The following is a 15,573-nucleotide window of genomic DNA, read 5'->3' on the forward strand; positions in this document are numbered from 1 at the left end:
TGCTGCCTAGACAGGAAAAAAATACTAATGAAATTTTGTATTAGCTTCCGGCCTCTCTCTGCGTGTGCAGTGTTTCATGACCTGCTCTTACGCTTCACGGGAGAGAAGGGACATTTTCCCTTGCGAAGATACAGATGTCATTTATTTTAATAGGTTTTTTGTAGTGCTAAGGATAAAACCCAGGGCTTTGCAAAGCCCATGCTGGGCAACTGCACTACCACAGAGCTACACCCCCAGCCAACTGCAGCTTTTTAAACCAATTTCCTATCAGAAACAATGCCACAGTGACCATATTCTATAGCAACTTTCCACAGTTATTACAGTAGACTTTGACTTATGAACTCAATTTGTTCCCGAGGGCTGGTTATAACTCAGGTTGGTCAGTGAAGGCTCAGGCTCCTCTACAGGGCCTTCAAACCCTCTCTCCTGTGCACAGGCAGATCTCAGTGTCCTTAGAGAGACACTGGTCCAGGATTTCCCAGTGAACCCCACACAGGAGAGGATGCTGTCGTGTTCCTTCCAGAGCTCTGTAAGGGTTAAACCTGTGTCTGAGACCATCTGGAAGGACAAACAACCGGCATTTGGGTCCTAAGTCAAGTCTTGACAAGTCTCCCTCTCTACTTGTCAAGTGCAGGAGAGGAGAGAAAGGAGCATTTCCAGCATGTGGAGAGCACAGAGGTGCCGGGAGCCAGAGCTTGCAGGGCGAGAGGGGTGCAGGGGCAGATGAGAAACCAGAGAGAGGAGCAGAGCAGAGCGGCAGGCAGGGGCAGGTCCATGCAGCAGTGGAGGCTGGGCCTCGCCTGGAGCCCCTGGGAGCCCCTGGAGGGTGTGGAACAGGAGAGCAATATGACCTTATTGGCAGGCAGGAGGAATCGTCAGACACTGCACTGGGGAGAATACCACGGAGCTGGGCACCAGAGATGTCCCCTCTTGTGGGGCAGGGACCCAGAGTGGAGCCCACCAGCCAGGGAGTACTCCAGGAGTGTAGCTTCAGGGGTATCGCGGTCCAAAGCTCCAGGCAAGGGCAAAGTCCAGGGAAAGCAGAGCAAAGAGTTGGTTGACAAGCTGAGGTGGGAAGGCTGAAGGATCCAGTGTAGGTGTCAGGTGTTGGGCTCAGAGCCCGGATGTGGAGGGATGGGGTGGCGGGTGATGGGTCACACAGCCCTGCGTGACTCCCTGGGACAGACGCTAGAGTCCCCTTCTGAGCTTGTAAGCATTGTGCATAGAGAGCCAGCCTGTTTCAAGGGGCAGGGCCAGAAGCTGTGGTGAGCATGCAAGAGGTGACCGATAGAAGTGTGAACTCAGGCAACAGCATGACTGTGACAAGCAGGGAAATGGAGACACCGGGTCATAAGTGAGGTGGTGGCTGAATGGATGCAGAGGGAAGGGAAGCGGGCAGGGTCCAGGATGACTCTCAGTCATGATTCAGGCCCAGCATGGACAGGTGGAGGCGCCCAGGATATAATGCATTCCAAGCTCAAACTCCTCAGTGGGAGGGGACACAAAGGCTCATCACCAACTGGCACCTGCCCAGTTGTCGGGCTCCTGTCACTGTCCCAGGGCACATACTTCCCACGGAGCTTCCAGTTTAAGAAGGGAAATGACTGTAAAGACAGGAAAAGAGTTGTATGTGACAGCAAAGCAAAGACTCTAGAAAACTAAGATACCTTTGTTTGCCTGCAAACTCCCCATCCCTGCGCCATGGCAGACATCACTAATTGATCAATGCATACCCTCTCTCTGCGGCCAGACAGAAAGAGAAACCAGATCTTTCTCAGAAGACCACACTGCGGAGTCACTACCAATTGACTGAACTTGGTTTAAAAATTTAAAGCAGGTTTCAGAGAGGAGGACCTAAAAGATGACTGGGATTTCAACAGGTAGATATTAGAAAGAAATGGATTTCCAGGATCGAGGAAGCACACAAATAAAAAGCACAAAATTCTCTTGCATTCATCCGCTCCAGCCTACTTCAACTTATACATGTCCCATCTAACACAAAACAGATCCCTTTGGGGCCAGGTGCCTGCCTTAGGACCCCTGTGACATGGCCAGGGCTACTGAGATCGATACCCAAAAGCTCCGAGCTTGAGTATCCTACCAAAGGGGACTCTTTCCTCATCTCTAATGATTTAATGTTTTCCTGCTGAGAAATATCTCTTAGCTGGGCATCCGAGAGCCATAACCTACACTGAATTTCCAGGAGATTTAGAAATTAACGCAACAAGTGAATATTGTGTACGTGTTGTGTTCCAGGCCCTGGGCTATTGCCCTAAAAAATCCTTTTAATATTACTTATAATTTAATTAAGGGTTTGCTTGTTGACATCACCCCATAATAAGACAAAGGAAAACTCAAGTTGCACCCTCAGTGCCCAGCACAGAGCCTGGCATGCAGGAAACTCTCCACGAACACATCTGACCTTTAGAGTTGGTGCTGAGCTCCCTGGCAGCCACTGTAAAGGAGGTTTACACAGCTGTGGATTTACGTGGCTAACAAGGCACCCCCCGGCTCTTCCAAGGAAGTCGTTCTTTTCCTAGTTCCAAGTACTAAAGCAGATTCTCTGCTGAGAGCTGACATGGGGTCTGCTTGTCTTTTCCAGCCATCACAGAGGACAGCTGCAACGGGACATGCCACACCAGCGCCAAGTAGGTACCCTCTGGCCGTCTTTGGGGACAAGGCTAGGGGGTTCTGTCCCATAGTTTCCATCCCCGTCCTGGCCTCGGGGAAGTGGTTCCCTGACACCATTTCTGAGGTTCGGGGTACGTTTAAGTATGAAACTGAAAACGCCTCTAGGGAGGCTGTCATCAGTATGCCTGATGGCGCTACTGGACTTACCTGGTACCCTGACAGAAACAACCCCGGTCACTCCCAGTCCGGCCTCAGGACTCACAGAGCCCAGGAAATCCAGAGGCATTGGTTTCACCTTGCTGCTTCACCGAAGCACAGCCACACCTTTCTGGCTCTGTACTCCTGAGTGCCAGAGAGCTCCACCCCCCAATGAAGAGTCCAGTAGCTGGGGTCAGACCTGAGTCCAGGGCCAGCCGCTGTGTCCTTCACTGATTGCATGACCTTGAATCCATCACTGAGTCTGACCTCAGTGCCTTCATCTGCGAAGGAAAGAATAATAATAATCCCAACCTGCTGGGCTACAGGACACTGTGCAGGTGACAGAAGTACACGCAAAGCTCAGCTGCTAGCCCACTGTTTCCTGGTTCCGACCTGACGCCTACCTGCATGCACTCTGCAGTCTCCCTGGGGCAGGACGGCAGTTCAGTCATCCCGGCAGGGTTGTGCCAGGGTTGTGCCAGGAACAGAGGCAGGTCCAGGGATGCCAGGGGTGAAGGGGCACTGCAAGTTGGGTGCAAGGTGTCTTCTGCAAATGCCATTTGCTCTCTCTCGTGGCAGCTGCCTTGTCAGCCCAGATGGCACAGCCACGTGCAGATGTGCAGCTGGATTCCAAGGGAACGGGACCATCTGCAAAGGCAAGTGGAGGAGTGTGCTGGGGCCAGCGAGGCTTGTGCAGGCGCTGAGATAGCTGTGTGGCTGAGACTGAGGGGCCTCAGCCCTGGCCCCAACCATAGCTGAGCAGCTGGGACCAGAAATAAGTGCTCGTGGACGGCCGTGTCCATTTGGGGCTGGGCAGGCGATTGCATCAGCTTCCAACACACAGTGGCACTGCAGTCCCAGCAGGTTCCTAGCCTGGACCGCAGCTGAATCACCTGGCAGCTCTAAAAGCCAGGGTTTCACTGGCCAAGGGCATGGCCTGGGGGAAGCTGTCCCAAGGGACGGCTAAGGGCTTGGGCTGCATGTCCTGGTCCTTCCTCCTGCTGGCCTTCCGCGGATCTCTAACTGCTCTGAGCCTGTTAGCTCATTTATAAAGTGGACAAACCATCTTCCTTGCCCTTTGCTGTGAAGGTTCAGTGGCCTTGCCATGTGCAATGCCGGATTTGTGCAGCTTCAAGACCCCAGCCTGCTCGTGAGACTCCCTGGGTTGGACTCTGAGTTCCTGTAATTTACACGGCCTCAGTAAAGGTGCCTCATACTCTCGGCACCGGGTTTTCATCTGCAAGTTGAGGGTCACAAGAGCAGCCCCTCGCTGGGTTTGTGGAAATAACCCAGATTAATGCCTGGGAATGGTGGGAAATGTGAGCTTGTTCTTATGGCGCCAGAAACAGTGCTAGAAAAAAAGAAACTTAGCAGCATTTTTCTCCTGAGCACCATGTCTGCCAGGCTTTGGTACAGACTAGACACTGTGGCTCTTACCCTGGGGACTCCCTGGACCCCGGGTGTGCTGGCCTGGCCACAGACGTTTCTGCAGGGGAGTGTATAGCGCGCTAGTGTAAACCGCTGGGACGGGCAAATACCTGGGGTGTTTTCCTTGCTCTCTGTGCTGGGGAATTCGCCATATTTAATCCCATGCCTGCCAGGGTGGTTGGGAAGCATCATCTGTTTCTCCAAGACTCAAAAGGGCATCAGTGGATTTCTCGCATCCTCTACCTCCTCTTCTGCTCCATGTCTTCTCTCCTATCACAGCCATCAACCCCTGTGAGACCAGAAACGGAGGATGCTCATCCAAGGCAGACTGTAAAAGAACCACCCCAGGAAGCCGGATGTGCGTGTGCAAGGCGGGCCACACTGGCGACGGCATCGTGTGCCTTGGTAGGGGACCAGCCACCCCTCATCCCCGGGGGAGGGCGTGAGAGTTGGAACCTGAGGGTCGCCTGTGGGCTCCTAGTGCAGGACTCTGCGCTGCTGGTGCTGTCATCACTCGGGGTGTCGCGGCACATGAGGGTACAGAAATGATGAGACCACAGCGGTGGAAGGGATGCAACACCCAAAAATCACTCTGGAAGGAGAAAAGGGGAGATTTTTCTGGTTAAAAATTATGATGGCAGCTGCATTTCTGCATTTTTAAACTTTCACTAGTTTGTTTGGTTTTTTTGGTCCAATTAGCACATTATTGTTGCAGAAAAATCACAGCAGAGGTATGCACCAGGGTAAAAAAATTCGAGAGATAACTACTCTAGTTTTTTTTAACCCCATTTTGCTATGTATTTAGGTATTTTTTAAACAAAAAGACCGTTTCATGATACACAGTGTTTACTATGCTTAGCAATATGACAGTATCACTTTCCCTGAAAAAATAAATATACTGCTACATTGTTATTTTAACAGCTACATGATATTCTGCTATAAAGTTATGCCATAGTAAGTTGTCTGAATTTTAACTTTTTAGTTAGAAAAAAAAATATGAAGAACAGTTGCAGGAATTTATAAGACCACTTTCTCTTTACCTACATTCTCTTAGTCATGTTTTACTCAACTTGCTTTATCATTTCTTCCTCCGCGTGTTCATCTTTGTATGAACCATTTGAGAGAAATACAAATCTATTGTATTCCTTTTATCCCTAATAACTGAGGGCTGTTTCCTGGGAATATGGACAGCCTCTTACTTAACACAGCACAGTTAGCAACTGCAGTACATTTCTTATTGTTGTAATACTTTGCTCTAATTTCCATTTGTATTGTGATTGTCTCAGTTACACCTATAATACCCTTCTGGACACTTTTCTCTCCAGGGCAGGGCTCGGTCTGGGCTCGGATGCTATATTTAGTTGTCATCTCTCTTTAGTCCCCTTTGATCCAGGACAGTTCCTCCACCCTGCTTTGTCTCTCAATCTTCTGAGGTTTTTCCGGCCCAAATGTCACCCAATACTTGCGTCCTTCTCAGCTGACCACGCTAACCTGCGAGACTTCCATCTGCCTCTCCTTGGGGTGTAGACTCTGACAAGCCTGCCAAGGCTCTGCTGTCCGATTTCTCCTCTGTGGAGTTATTTTTGCCCTTTGCTGCTAACAAGCAGCTGATGGAGAAACACTTTATCAAATCAAACTCCTCCTTATCAAACATCCTCTTGCTCCTTATCAAAATGCTCCCCCAAGTTTGGCATCTCCAGGCAATGTTTCCCTGGCCCAGTCTGCCTGTGATGTGGCACAGGATTTACGTTTTCATTTCTTAGTTCCATTCGTAGCTGTGGTGGGCTGAGCGCTGAGACTCTGAGCCGAAGTCTTTGGTCACGCAGACTTATGTCCACGCCCCGGAGGGACAGATTAAGCCTGCAGACCACAGCTCTGCTGGAATTGGCCCCTCCCAGAGGAGTGGTTTTGAGAAACTAATACAGAAACTTTTAAACCCTTAAGCCTTGAAACACCCAGGCTCTGATTTGCTCCTACTTGTCCAGAAACAAGCAGACCTGCAACGCCTCCCAGTAGTTGATACTTTATACTTAAATATAATCACAGTGCGAGCCACCACAAAATATATATCCTGCTAGCTTTATGGTTCACAATGTATATCCTGCTGTGCTCTTTCGGATATACATCCTGTTAGCTTTACTGTTCACAGTGTATGTTCTTTCTGTGAGCCCTGAAGTCCTGTGACATACACCCTGTTAGCCTTGCTTCACAATGTGCATCCGTCATGTTAGCCCTAAATGTCTACGTGAACAACCTGTTCCTAAAGAAAGGTCCTAGCCGCAGGTCAATTGTGACACCTGCTTATCTGCTAAAAAAAACTTCTGCCTCTGTAAAATTCCTCTTTGCTCACCCCAGAGATATAAAACTGTGATATAAAACCTCCCCTTTTCGAGCACTCAATGCCCAGGCTTTCCTGAAGTATGAACTTCACTGGGCCGACTGGTCATTAAAGTCTTGGTTTTTCCTCCACTTCTTTGAGTAAAACTTTCAGTTTTTCCCGAGGTTCAGAATTTCTGTGACAAAACCGTGCCTGGTCCCCTCCCTCAGGTTACTTCTGCCCTGAACTGCCAGCAAACCGAATATCACACGACACCCATAGCTCTCGGTCACGTAGCCGCCCTAGCCAGGTCCTCCCGATGCCCTCTCTTGGAAAGGAGGCTCGATGCTCACAGCAGGTGTTGGCTTTTGTTTTGCAGAAATCAACCCGTGTTTGGAGAACCACGGTGGCTGTCACCAGAATGCCGAGTGCACACACACAGGACCCAACCAGGTGAGCCGGCCTCCTCCGGTGAGGCACGGGCCTGAGGGAAACAATAGTTCAGGATTCGGGGCTGTGAAACACTTGAAAACACGCCCCCCCCCAGCAGACCCTGTCTCCCCAGGGCCCTGAACACATGGAGCCACACAGCGCCCCCTGGAGACAGGTTTAACAAGGTGGGAAGATGTGAGACCCCAGCAGCAGAGGACGGGGGTCAGGGTGACAAGACAGGGTACCAAACTAGAGGCCGGGCGTCCCATGCTCTGCCCCCTGTGTCTCAGTCCCATGGGGCACACACAGGTGGGCAGACAGGAAGTTCACACCTGGAAGCAGGTGAAGCGGGGGCTCCCAGGGAACACCCGGAGGATCCTGGCGAGGCCTTGAAACATCTTGATGCCAGGACTCTCGGTGCACAGTTCAACCAAGTGCCTGAGCTGCAGAGGAAAAAGAATGTCTGGAAAGAGTCTTACGTGTGTGTGCAAATGTGCTTATGCGTCTAGCCATAGAAAATCAGAACAGTCCACATTGGGCTTTCCTGTACACATTTTGGGGTTTGGTAGCGTGTTTATTTCATACTACACATAGGATGGGAGAAATCTATAAGCTTTGGGGTACTGTGGCCTCTAAAAGTGTCTCCCGGCCTAGAAAGCAGAGAAGGGGGAATTGGACTCAGACTAAGACCTTAGCTGAACCACTAGCTGGCAGGCGTCTCGGTAAAGGTTTGGGCTGGGTCTAGGGCCCATTTTAAAGGAAGCAGGGGAGGAACAGTGAGAAGCTGCCCACGTAGCCCTGGCTGGCCCCTGGGAGGACTTCAGGCTCCAACAAGTGGACCTCAGACTTGAGCTCCTGCTGCTACTCAGGAGGCTTTTGTGTGAGTTAGAAAACCATTCCCTGCAAGCCAGCCCGTGTGTAGGGCAGGCGGGGTTCAGCCTGTGTCTGCAGTGTCCTGAGCATAATGCACTCGACTCCAGGACCTGTCCCAGCCTCCTGTAGACAGCACCCCTCCCCCAACTCAACCCCCCCCCCCCGTTGATGTCTTTGGCCAGCTCTCCAGTGGGTTTGACTGATCACCCCTTGGGCGCCCCTCAATGGGCCACCAAGCCCTCAGCTTAACCCCCCACCCCTATTTCTGGTGCCTTTGGGCTCAGCAGGCAGGATGAGCAAGAGACAAGCATGCGTGGGAGTGCAATGTAGCTTGGCTTCCTGTCACCAGAGCTCTGGGCCATCAAAAAGAGAAAAGAGGTGACTCCCTGGAGGCTAGGGACAAATAAGGTAAGAAAATGAGAAGGAAATTATCTTGGCAGTGAAGGTAGGATGCATATAGATCCATCCAGCACAGCACCGGAGTGAAGTGTGCTCAGTGTGCCACAAGATCAGATGACCACTGTCGATCCTGGTGGAATAGTGGTTGAGTCTGGGAGGCAGTGGTCGTGGCCAGCACAGGCCCTGTCTGTGAACTGACCCCTTTGCCTCTGCTCCCGGACAGGCTGCCTGCAACTGTTTGCCCACCTACAGTGGCGACGGGAAAGTCTGCACACTCATCAACGTCTGCCTGAAGGTGAGGAGGCTCCGCCCTGGCCTCGGGGCCTGGGCTATAGCTGGTCAGGGATTCCCCCGAGTGCCAGTGATCCAAAGACAGCTGGAGCACCCAGAGCAGGGTCCTGCTAAGTAGCCCTCATGAGTCAGCTGACGAGCTTAACACACAGTCCAAAGTTGTTCCCCAGCCATGGTATTGGGTGATTGAAGACTGAGGTTAATTAGTGGGTTTTGTTCTCTATGTTCCTAACAGGAAGGAGGACAAGCGCACTGCAGAATGTAAAATGTTATTTTCTGATAAAAGCAAAACTGTGATGATAGTAAAACTATCAGTGGTTTTGAGGAGTTGGGTGCAGAAGGGATGCACAGACTGAGCACAGGGAGCTTTTAGGGCACTGACGGCTCTGTGTGGTGCTGTAACTTGGATACAGCTCGTGATAACATGTGTCCATACTCTGAATGGACAACACTATGTTAGCTTTTCCCATCACTGGGATAAAATACCTGACACCACAATTTAAGGAGGAGAGTTTTATTTTGGCTCATGGTTTCAGAGGGTTCAGTCCTCGGTAAGCTGGCTCCAAGGCAGAATGGTGTGGTGGAAGACCTGAGTGGAGGAAAGCACTTAACTCATGGCAAGCAGGAAGAAGAGGGAGAAAAGGAAGATCCAGTGAGAGACAAAGAGAAAGAGAGAGAGAGAGAGAGAGAGAGAGAGATCACTCAAAGGGCGGTCCCCAGTGACCCACCCCCTCCAACCAGGCCTGTCCTCCTATCAGCACATCCAGCTCTAAACTCATCAATGGATGAATCCATGATGAAAACAGCACCCCTGTGATCCAAGCACTTCCCAAAAGCCCAACCCCTGAACACATGAGTCTTTAACAGTAGGTATAGAAATTTTTTCTTTTTATGATTTGGGTGGCCCTATTCCAAACGCCAGGTGTCTTCCAGGATGTGCCCCCTCCGAGGGCTCCAGGGAAGAGTCCCTGCTTGGATCCCCCAGCCTCAAGTGGCTCCAGCCATTCCTGGCCGTGGCTGCGACTCTTCATCTTCACTTGGCCTTGGCCTGTGTGTCTGTGTCTCCTCTTCTTACACAGACCCTTCTGGGCTTCGGGCCATCTAATTAATCTAGGATGACTCACCTCAAGTTCCTTAATTACGTCTGTGGACTCTTTCTCAATAAGGTCACATTTCAGAGAGGGAGGCTCAGGCCTCGCACGTGTCTCTTCCGGGATCACAGTTCCACCCCCTACAAGCTGGTGGGAACAGAGATCCTTGTCCAAGATCACGAACTTAGTACCCAGCACAGCCAGAACCTGAACCCATGTCTGTCTAACTCCACCCTCTCGATCCAGCTCTTCTTATGCTTGGTTCTCTGCAAGGCTGTAAGCCCCAAAGGTGCCCTGATTTGACATCACTGGGCACCTGAGCACCTCCAGATGTTGGCAGCCAGCAATCACAGCCCTTCCTTTGCCCTTTGGCTCCCTGGGAGGCTCTGGCAGGCTCCTTGAGAGAACAGAGTCCTCCACACAAAATGACCGTGTGAGGACGCTAAGGAGGAGGCTGCAGAGAGCAGCGCTGGGCTGGGATTTGGAGCTGCTGGCCCTGGACCCACAGCCAGCTTTGCTGTGACAGCAGTTCCTCCACGGACTGCTCACACTTCCTCAAAATTGATCACCTTGTTTTGGCCAAAAGACTCCTGGGAGAAGGCTCCTTGCCACGCTCTCAGCAGCACCTGTCCTCGGGAATTAACCCCATCCCATGGTGTTCAGGGCCCGACATGCCCTCGGGGCCAGGCAGGGACATTAATCCAGAGAGGACCCCCAGGGGTGGGCACCATCCGCCCAGCTCCCTCCCACTGCGAGCGACGCCAGCCCAGAGCTGGCCATGCTTCTGGTTTTTCAGAGAGAAATGAATTTTATACACATTTTCCGGGTTTTAGAGGAGGTAATTAATTTTAAAAGGCTTTTAAACCTTGAGTTAAAACATTCAGGAAGCTGCATGTGGCCCAAGAGCCACCAACTTCTGCCCAAGTCCCAGCACCGCAGACCATGTGACAGTCCCTCCTCTGCGTTGCTGTCATGCCGACTGCCTGGGTTCCTTTGTGCTGCCAGAGCAGGACGCCTCGCTGGGTAACTCATGATGAGCAGATTTCTTTCTCCAGTCTGGAAGCCAAGCGAGGTCGAGGTCAAGGTGCCAGCGTTTCACGGCCTTCTCGCCGTGTGTCTCATGGCCAGTGGCATTGCGTGGCAGAAGGGCCCAGAGGGAGCGACAGTGAGGGCCAGAGGGGCCGTCTTATCCGTTCTAGGGTGCCCACCTCAGAAGCACCTCATTCGTCATTCAAGCTGCAACACGAACCTCATGGCTGCGCTTGCCCGGGGAACAGTCCCCTACCCTGGCGGTAGAGAAGCACAGGGTGTGGCCCCGTCTCCCCCTTGCTGGACTCCCAAAGGCTTCCCCGAGGCTGACCGCGCACCTGCATTGGAATCCTGACTCTGCTGGCTGGGGGAGACTTGGTGAAACACCTTGAGCTCCCTGTGCCTCAGTTTCCCCTTCTGTAGATCAAGATAATGCCTCCCTCAGAATTAGCCTGGGGATTCACTGAGCTAACGTTCATAAAGTCTTGTTTTTTGGTCTTTGGCAAATACTAGCTTTTGTTATTATGAATATGATCATAACCACTGGGTCACCCAAATGCCCCGTGCCTTCACACTGCCTCTCGGACTGAGGCAGCCTGGGGGCAGCCCTGGCCCCCTGCCCAGGTCCCTGCCACAGGTCAAGCAGAGTTCATGCCTCATCCTCTAGGAATCACGCCAAGCTCCCAGCATACAGAAGCTTCCGCAGCCTCTAAGCCACCACAGCCCTTATGGTGATTGGACAGGAACATCTGCGGCTGTGGCCCATTGCGATCAGTTAACTTGACAGTGACCATGGCCGACCATTCCAGATAGTTAGCTCTTTGAAGATAGGGACCATACATGTCGCTGTGTACCTGGGTGTGGGAACCCAGCACGGTGTTAACACCGTGTACCAGGTACTGTCCTCTGCCCGGAGCAGTCTCTGTCCTTAAAGAATTTACGTGTAGGAAGAATTTACATGCAGATATCAATAATCTATATATAGATTATTAATATAGATTATTAGTCTGTATATAGATGTATAAATAATGGATTTGTTTAAAAAGAGTTTTAGGTAGTAAGAACATTCATGAGGAGAAGTCTTTTCAGGCTGCTATAAGAAAATACTCCAAATGGGGTGGCTTATAAATAACAGAAATCTATTGCTCAGGGTTCTGAAGGGTGGGAGGTCCAATATTAAGGCACTAGCAGGTTCTGTGTCTGGTGAGGGGCTGCTTCCTGGTTCATAGATGGCGTCTTCAGTACATAGTTGCGTGTGTGGATCCATGTGTCCTCACTTGGTAGAAGGGATGGCTGAGTTTCCTGCAGGGCTCTAATCCACTCAGGAGGGCACCTACTGACTTCCCAAGGCCCCACTCCTTCCTTATACCATCACCTTAGGGCTAGGATTTCAGCATAGGAATTGGGGGGTGGAGGGATTCAGACGCTCAGACCACGGTAGAGACTGTGCGGACAGGGTGGAAGTTCTCCCTGCAGATGCACGCGGTGACTCGGGGATGGACAGATGGGGAAGGGCTTTGGTCCCCTGTGTCTGTTGTACCCAGGAGCTAGGAGCCAAGCTCACTCACTGAGTGAGGTGCTGTGACAGAGTGGAGGAGAGGGGACATGAAATGTGGTTTCCAGAGAGAGGGACATCAGCTGTACCAGAAAAGTGTAGACGGTGGCGTCTGTCACGGTGGAGGGGAGGTCACCATATGCAGGCGGGGGCCTCCAGTCTGGGAGCCAGAGGAGGGAGGCAGAGCCCGGCCCAGATGGGCTTGCTCAGCTTGCGAGGAGAGAGAGAAGGTAGCCCCCAAGTGCTGAGAAACTTCTGATTGGGAGATTTCTAATTCAGCTTTATCTAGAGAGGGCTGGGATCTGCTAGGATCGGTCTTGGAGTATAAGGTGGCCCTTGTAACTACAAGGAATTAATCATCAACTTCAGGAAAAAAGCAAATAATGTCACCTGTCATACTTACAGAGACAAAAGAGTCACTTCTTTTGTTGTCTGGGGATTTTGTTTTTCTTTTGTTTTTTTGTGGTGCTAGGCATTGAGCCTAGGGCCTCAAACATACAAAGCAAGTCCTCATTTTACCACTGAGCTACAGCCCAGCCCTCCAAAAATAAATTTCAATGCAGAATTGCTTGTCAGATATTGGCAGGGCTGACAAACTAACTGTCTTACCCCATCCCCACCCCTTGGCAATATTACCAGAAAAACGGCGGCTGCAGCCCCTACGCCATCTGCAATCACACTGGGACAGGCGAGAGGACTTGTACCTGCAAGCAGAACTACATCGGGGACGGATTCACCTGCCGGGGCTACATCTATGAGGTAACACAAGGACGTCTCCACGAAGAAACCCTGAGGCCCACACCGGGGCTTCATGAAATATAAAGCCCCACAAAAATGGGAAGGGCCGTGCTTATAGAACTTGGCAATGGAACGAAATGTCGCCTGCCCACGGGAATTCACTGGGCCTGGGTGTGTGAGTGAGGAGTGTGTCATGATTAAGATGGACCAATAGCCGGGCTCAGTGGTGCACGCCTGTCATCCCAGCATTCAAGAGGCTGAGGCAGGAGGATCACTGTGAGTTTGAGGCCAGCCTGGGCCACATACTGAGTTCAAAGCCAGCCTGTCTCAAAAAAAGAAAGAAAGAGAGAATAGAAGATTGACCAAAGTTCTGGAGTCAGGAACACCTGGGTTTGGGTTCAGTTCCACCAGGTGGTGACGCTGTGACTCTTAAGTGTACTACATCACCTCTCTAGGTGTTTAAATCTATAAAAGAAAATAATGATGGTACCAACCCTGTCAGGCTGTTAAAGGGATTAAGTAGGGATGTGTGTAAAGGACACACAGCTCACAGCTCAAGAGCACTGCCATGACATGGACTGCTGTGGGCGTCTCTGTGCATGTGTGTGTGTGTGCGTGTGCCTGCGCGTGTTAGGAGTGTGCCCACCCGTGCACACCTGTGTAGGACATAGAAAATGAGAGGGTTTGGTACTTGTAGATTTCTACCTATTACAAGCTTGGGCATTCTGGCTGATCGAATATTCTTGCTGATCAAGAGGTCAAATCTGCCATAAACCTATAACCAGTTTCTTAAGCTATGTCGGCTACATTTGGAATATTTTTTAAATGTTTGAGCACAATTTTAAAAGGCTCTTAGAGTGCAGAGGCTTTGCAAGTAGCTGAGTCTTTCTGTGATGAATCAGATGGAGATTGCAAAAAGGTTTGGACACAAAATGTGTCCACATTGTCACATGAGCTCACCCCAAGCCTGCAGGAGGGGTCCAAGGAAGGCCCATGTCACAGATTTCTAGGTGGGGGGTGGCAGGTCCTTGCCACCTTAGAAAACTCATCCTTTGCAGCAGTGCTGTTCTCAGATGTACTTGCAATCCACAGGCCTTAGGCAAAACTACCCTGTCTCTTTCTGCAGGAGCTCCCCAAGAACCCCCAAACATCCCAGTACTTCTTCCAGCTGCAGGTAAGAGCGCACACCTCTGTCTGCCAAGAAGTGGGTCCCAGGCTGGCAGGGGCTCCGTGGCAGGCACTTGCCTACTGGGCCCCAGGCCCAGGTTTCATCCCCAGTGCTGCAAAAAAAGAAAGTTTTGAGAGTCAGGTCTCAAACTGGTCCTGCTGCAGCCCCCAGAGTTGGTGAAGGAAGAAGAAAAGTGTGGGACCCTGGGTTTCTGGGCTGAGCAAGGCCTGTTGCTGGTCATTTGTGAACTGCACGTCTCAGTCCTGGGGCTGTGGGGGACAGCACTGCCCCTGTTACACAAAAGAACACAGTGCAGTCAGCTGCCACCTACTAACATTTCTGCCAACACCGTGCCACGTGAACAGTGGTGGTCCCACGTGATCATAAAGCTGACAGTTTCCATTGTTCAGTGACATCATCCCATGCCGATGGCATAGCACGGTGACATCATAATCATGGTGGCATCATAACCATGGTGGCGTCATAACCATGGTGGCTTCATCGTGATGGCATCATCATGTGTCCCTGCAGCACCCTATTGTACAATGGTGACGTGGTGGCGTCATGCCGTGCCGTGATGACGCCATATCCTGCGGTGGTGATATCATACGTAGCGACGTGCCGTGCCGTGCCGTGGTGACGTCAGTGCACAATTCATTATGCACCTTTGTAAGCAGCGGGTGCTGGTGTGAACAAACCTACTCTGCTATTTGTGTTCATGTCTTCACTTTTAACAAAAGTGTTTTAAAAATAAAATAATAAAAATAAGTTTATAGAATAAGACTGTAAGAGTCCAGGTGTGGTGGTGCACGCCTGTAGTCCTAGAACTTGGAAAGCCGAGCCAAGAGGATGGCTGCAAGTTTGAGACCAGCCTGGGCTACACAGCGAGACCCTGTCTCCAAAAAAAGAAAGAAAGAAGAATGATAATATAAGATAGAAATATTTACACAGATGTATAGTACATTTGTGTTTTAGGCTGTTACCACAAAAGAATCAAAAAACTAAAAAAACTTTAAGTGTATAAAGTAAAAAGCTACAGGAGGCTGAGTTCATTATTGAAGAAAGAAAAGACATTTGGTGAATGGAGCATCGCCCTGGGACAGCGCAGTGGACAGCGGTGGCTGAGGCCTTGTGCCCCTCATGGGTCCCCGAGCCACTCCCTGTCCTGTGACTCCTCCATGGCCCGAACCTCTTCTGTCCACACCTGAGCAACCACCGTGCCATTCACTGTTGGAGCCACAGGCCACACCTCGAAGCCAGGTGCTGAGGTTTGGGTTCCCTGTGTCAAAATCAGCCAGGAGCGGGTTGCTCAGAATGTGTCCCTGGTTGAGGCCACGTGACTGCAGACAAGAAGACACCCATCTCATCAGTGGAGGAAAGAAACGAACCCAGGGCAAGTAGTTAGCACTTCAGGTGAAAATAG

General features: G+C 51.0%; 1 protein-coding gene across 8 annotated transcripts in view; it reads left to right on the forward strand.

Annotated features, from left to right (window-relative positions):
- Positions 1–15,573, forward strand: part of Stab2 (stabilin 2) — a 152,451-nt gene that overhangs the window by 98,478 nt on the left and 38,400 nt on the right. For all 8 annotated transcript variants that reach the window (XR_015443579.1, XR_002394978.2, XR_002394977.2 and 5 more), the window contains exons 40-46: positions 2,603–2,648; positions 3,409–3,485; positions 4,537–4,662; positions 6,954–7,027; positions 8,502–8,573; positions 12,884–13,003; positions 14,109–14,156. Coding sequence is in view for 5 of the 8 variants with exons in the window: in XM_021258401.2 (XP_021114060.2) it covers positions 2,603–2,648; positions 3,409–3,485; positions 4,537–4,662; positions 6,954–7,027; positions 8,502–8,573; positions 12,884–13,003; positions 14,109–14,156 (563 nt within the window). In the remaining 3 variants the exon portion in view is untranslated. The remainder of the gene's footprint in view (positions 1–2,602; positions 2,649–3,408; positions 3,486–4,536; positions 4,663–6,953; positions 7,028–8,501; positions 8,574–12,883; positions 13,004–14,108; positions 14,157–15,573) is intronic.

This window comes from Heterocephalus glaber, unplaced genomic scaffold (assembly GCF_053883595.1).
Source record: "Heterocephalus glaber isolate CG9 unplaced genomic scaffold, H.glaber_assembly_v1.0 deba00001572, whole genome shotgun sequence".
NCBI classification, from domain to species: Eukaryota; Metazoa; Chordata; class Mammalia; order Rodentia; family Bathyergidae; genus Heterocephalus; species Heterocephalus glaber.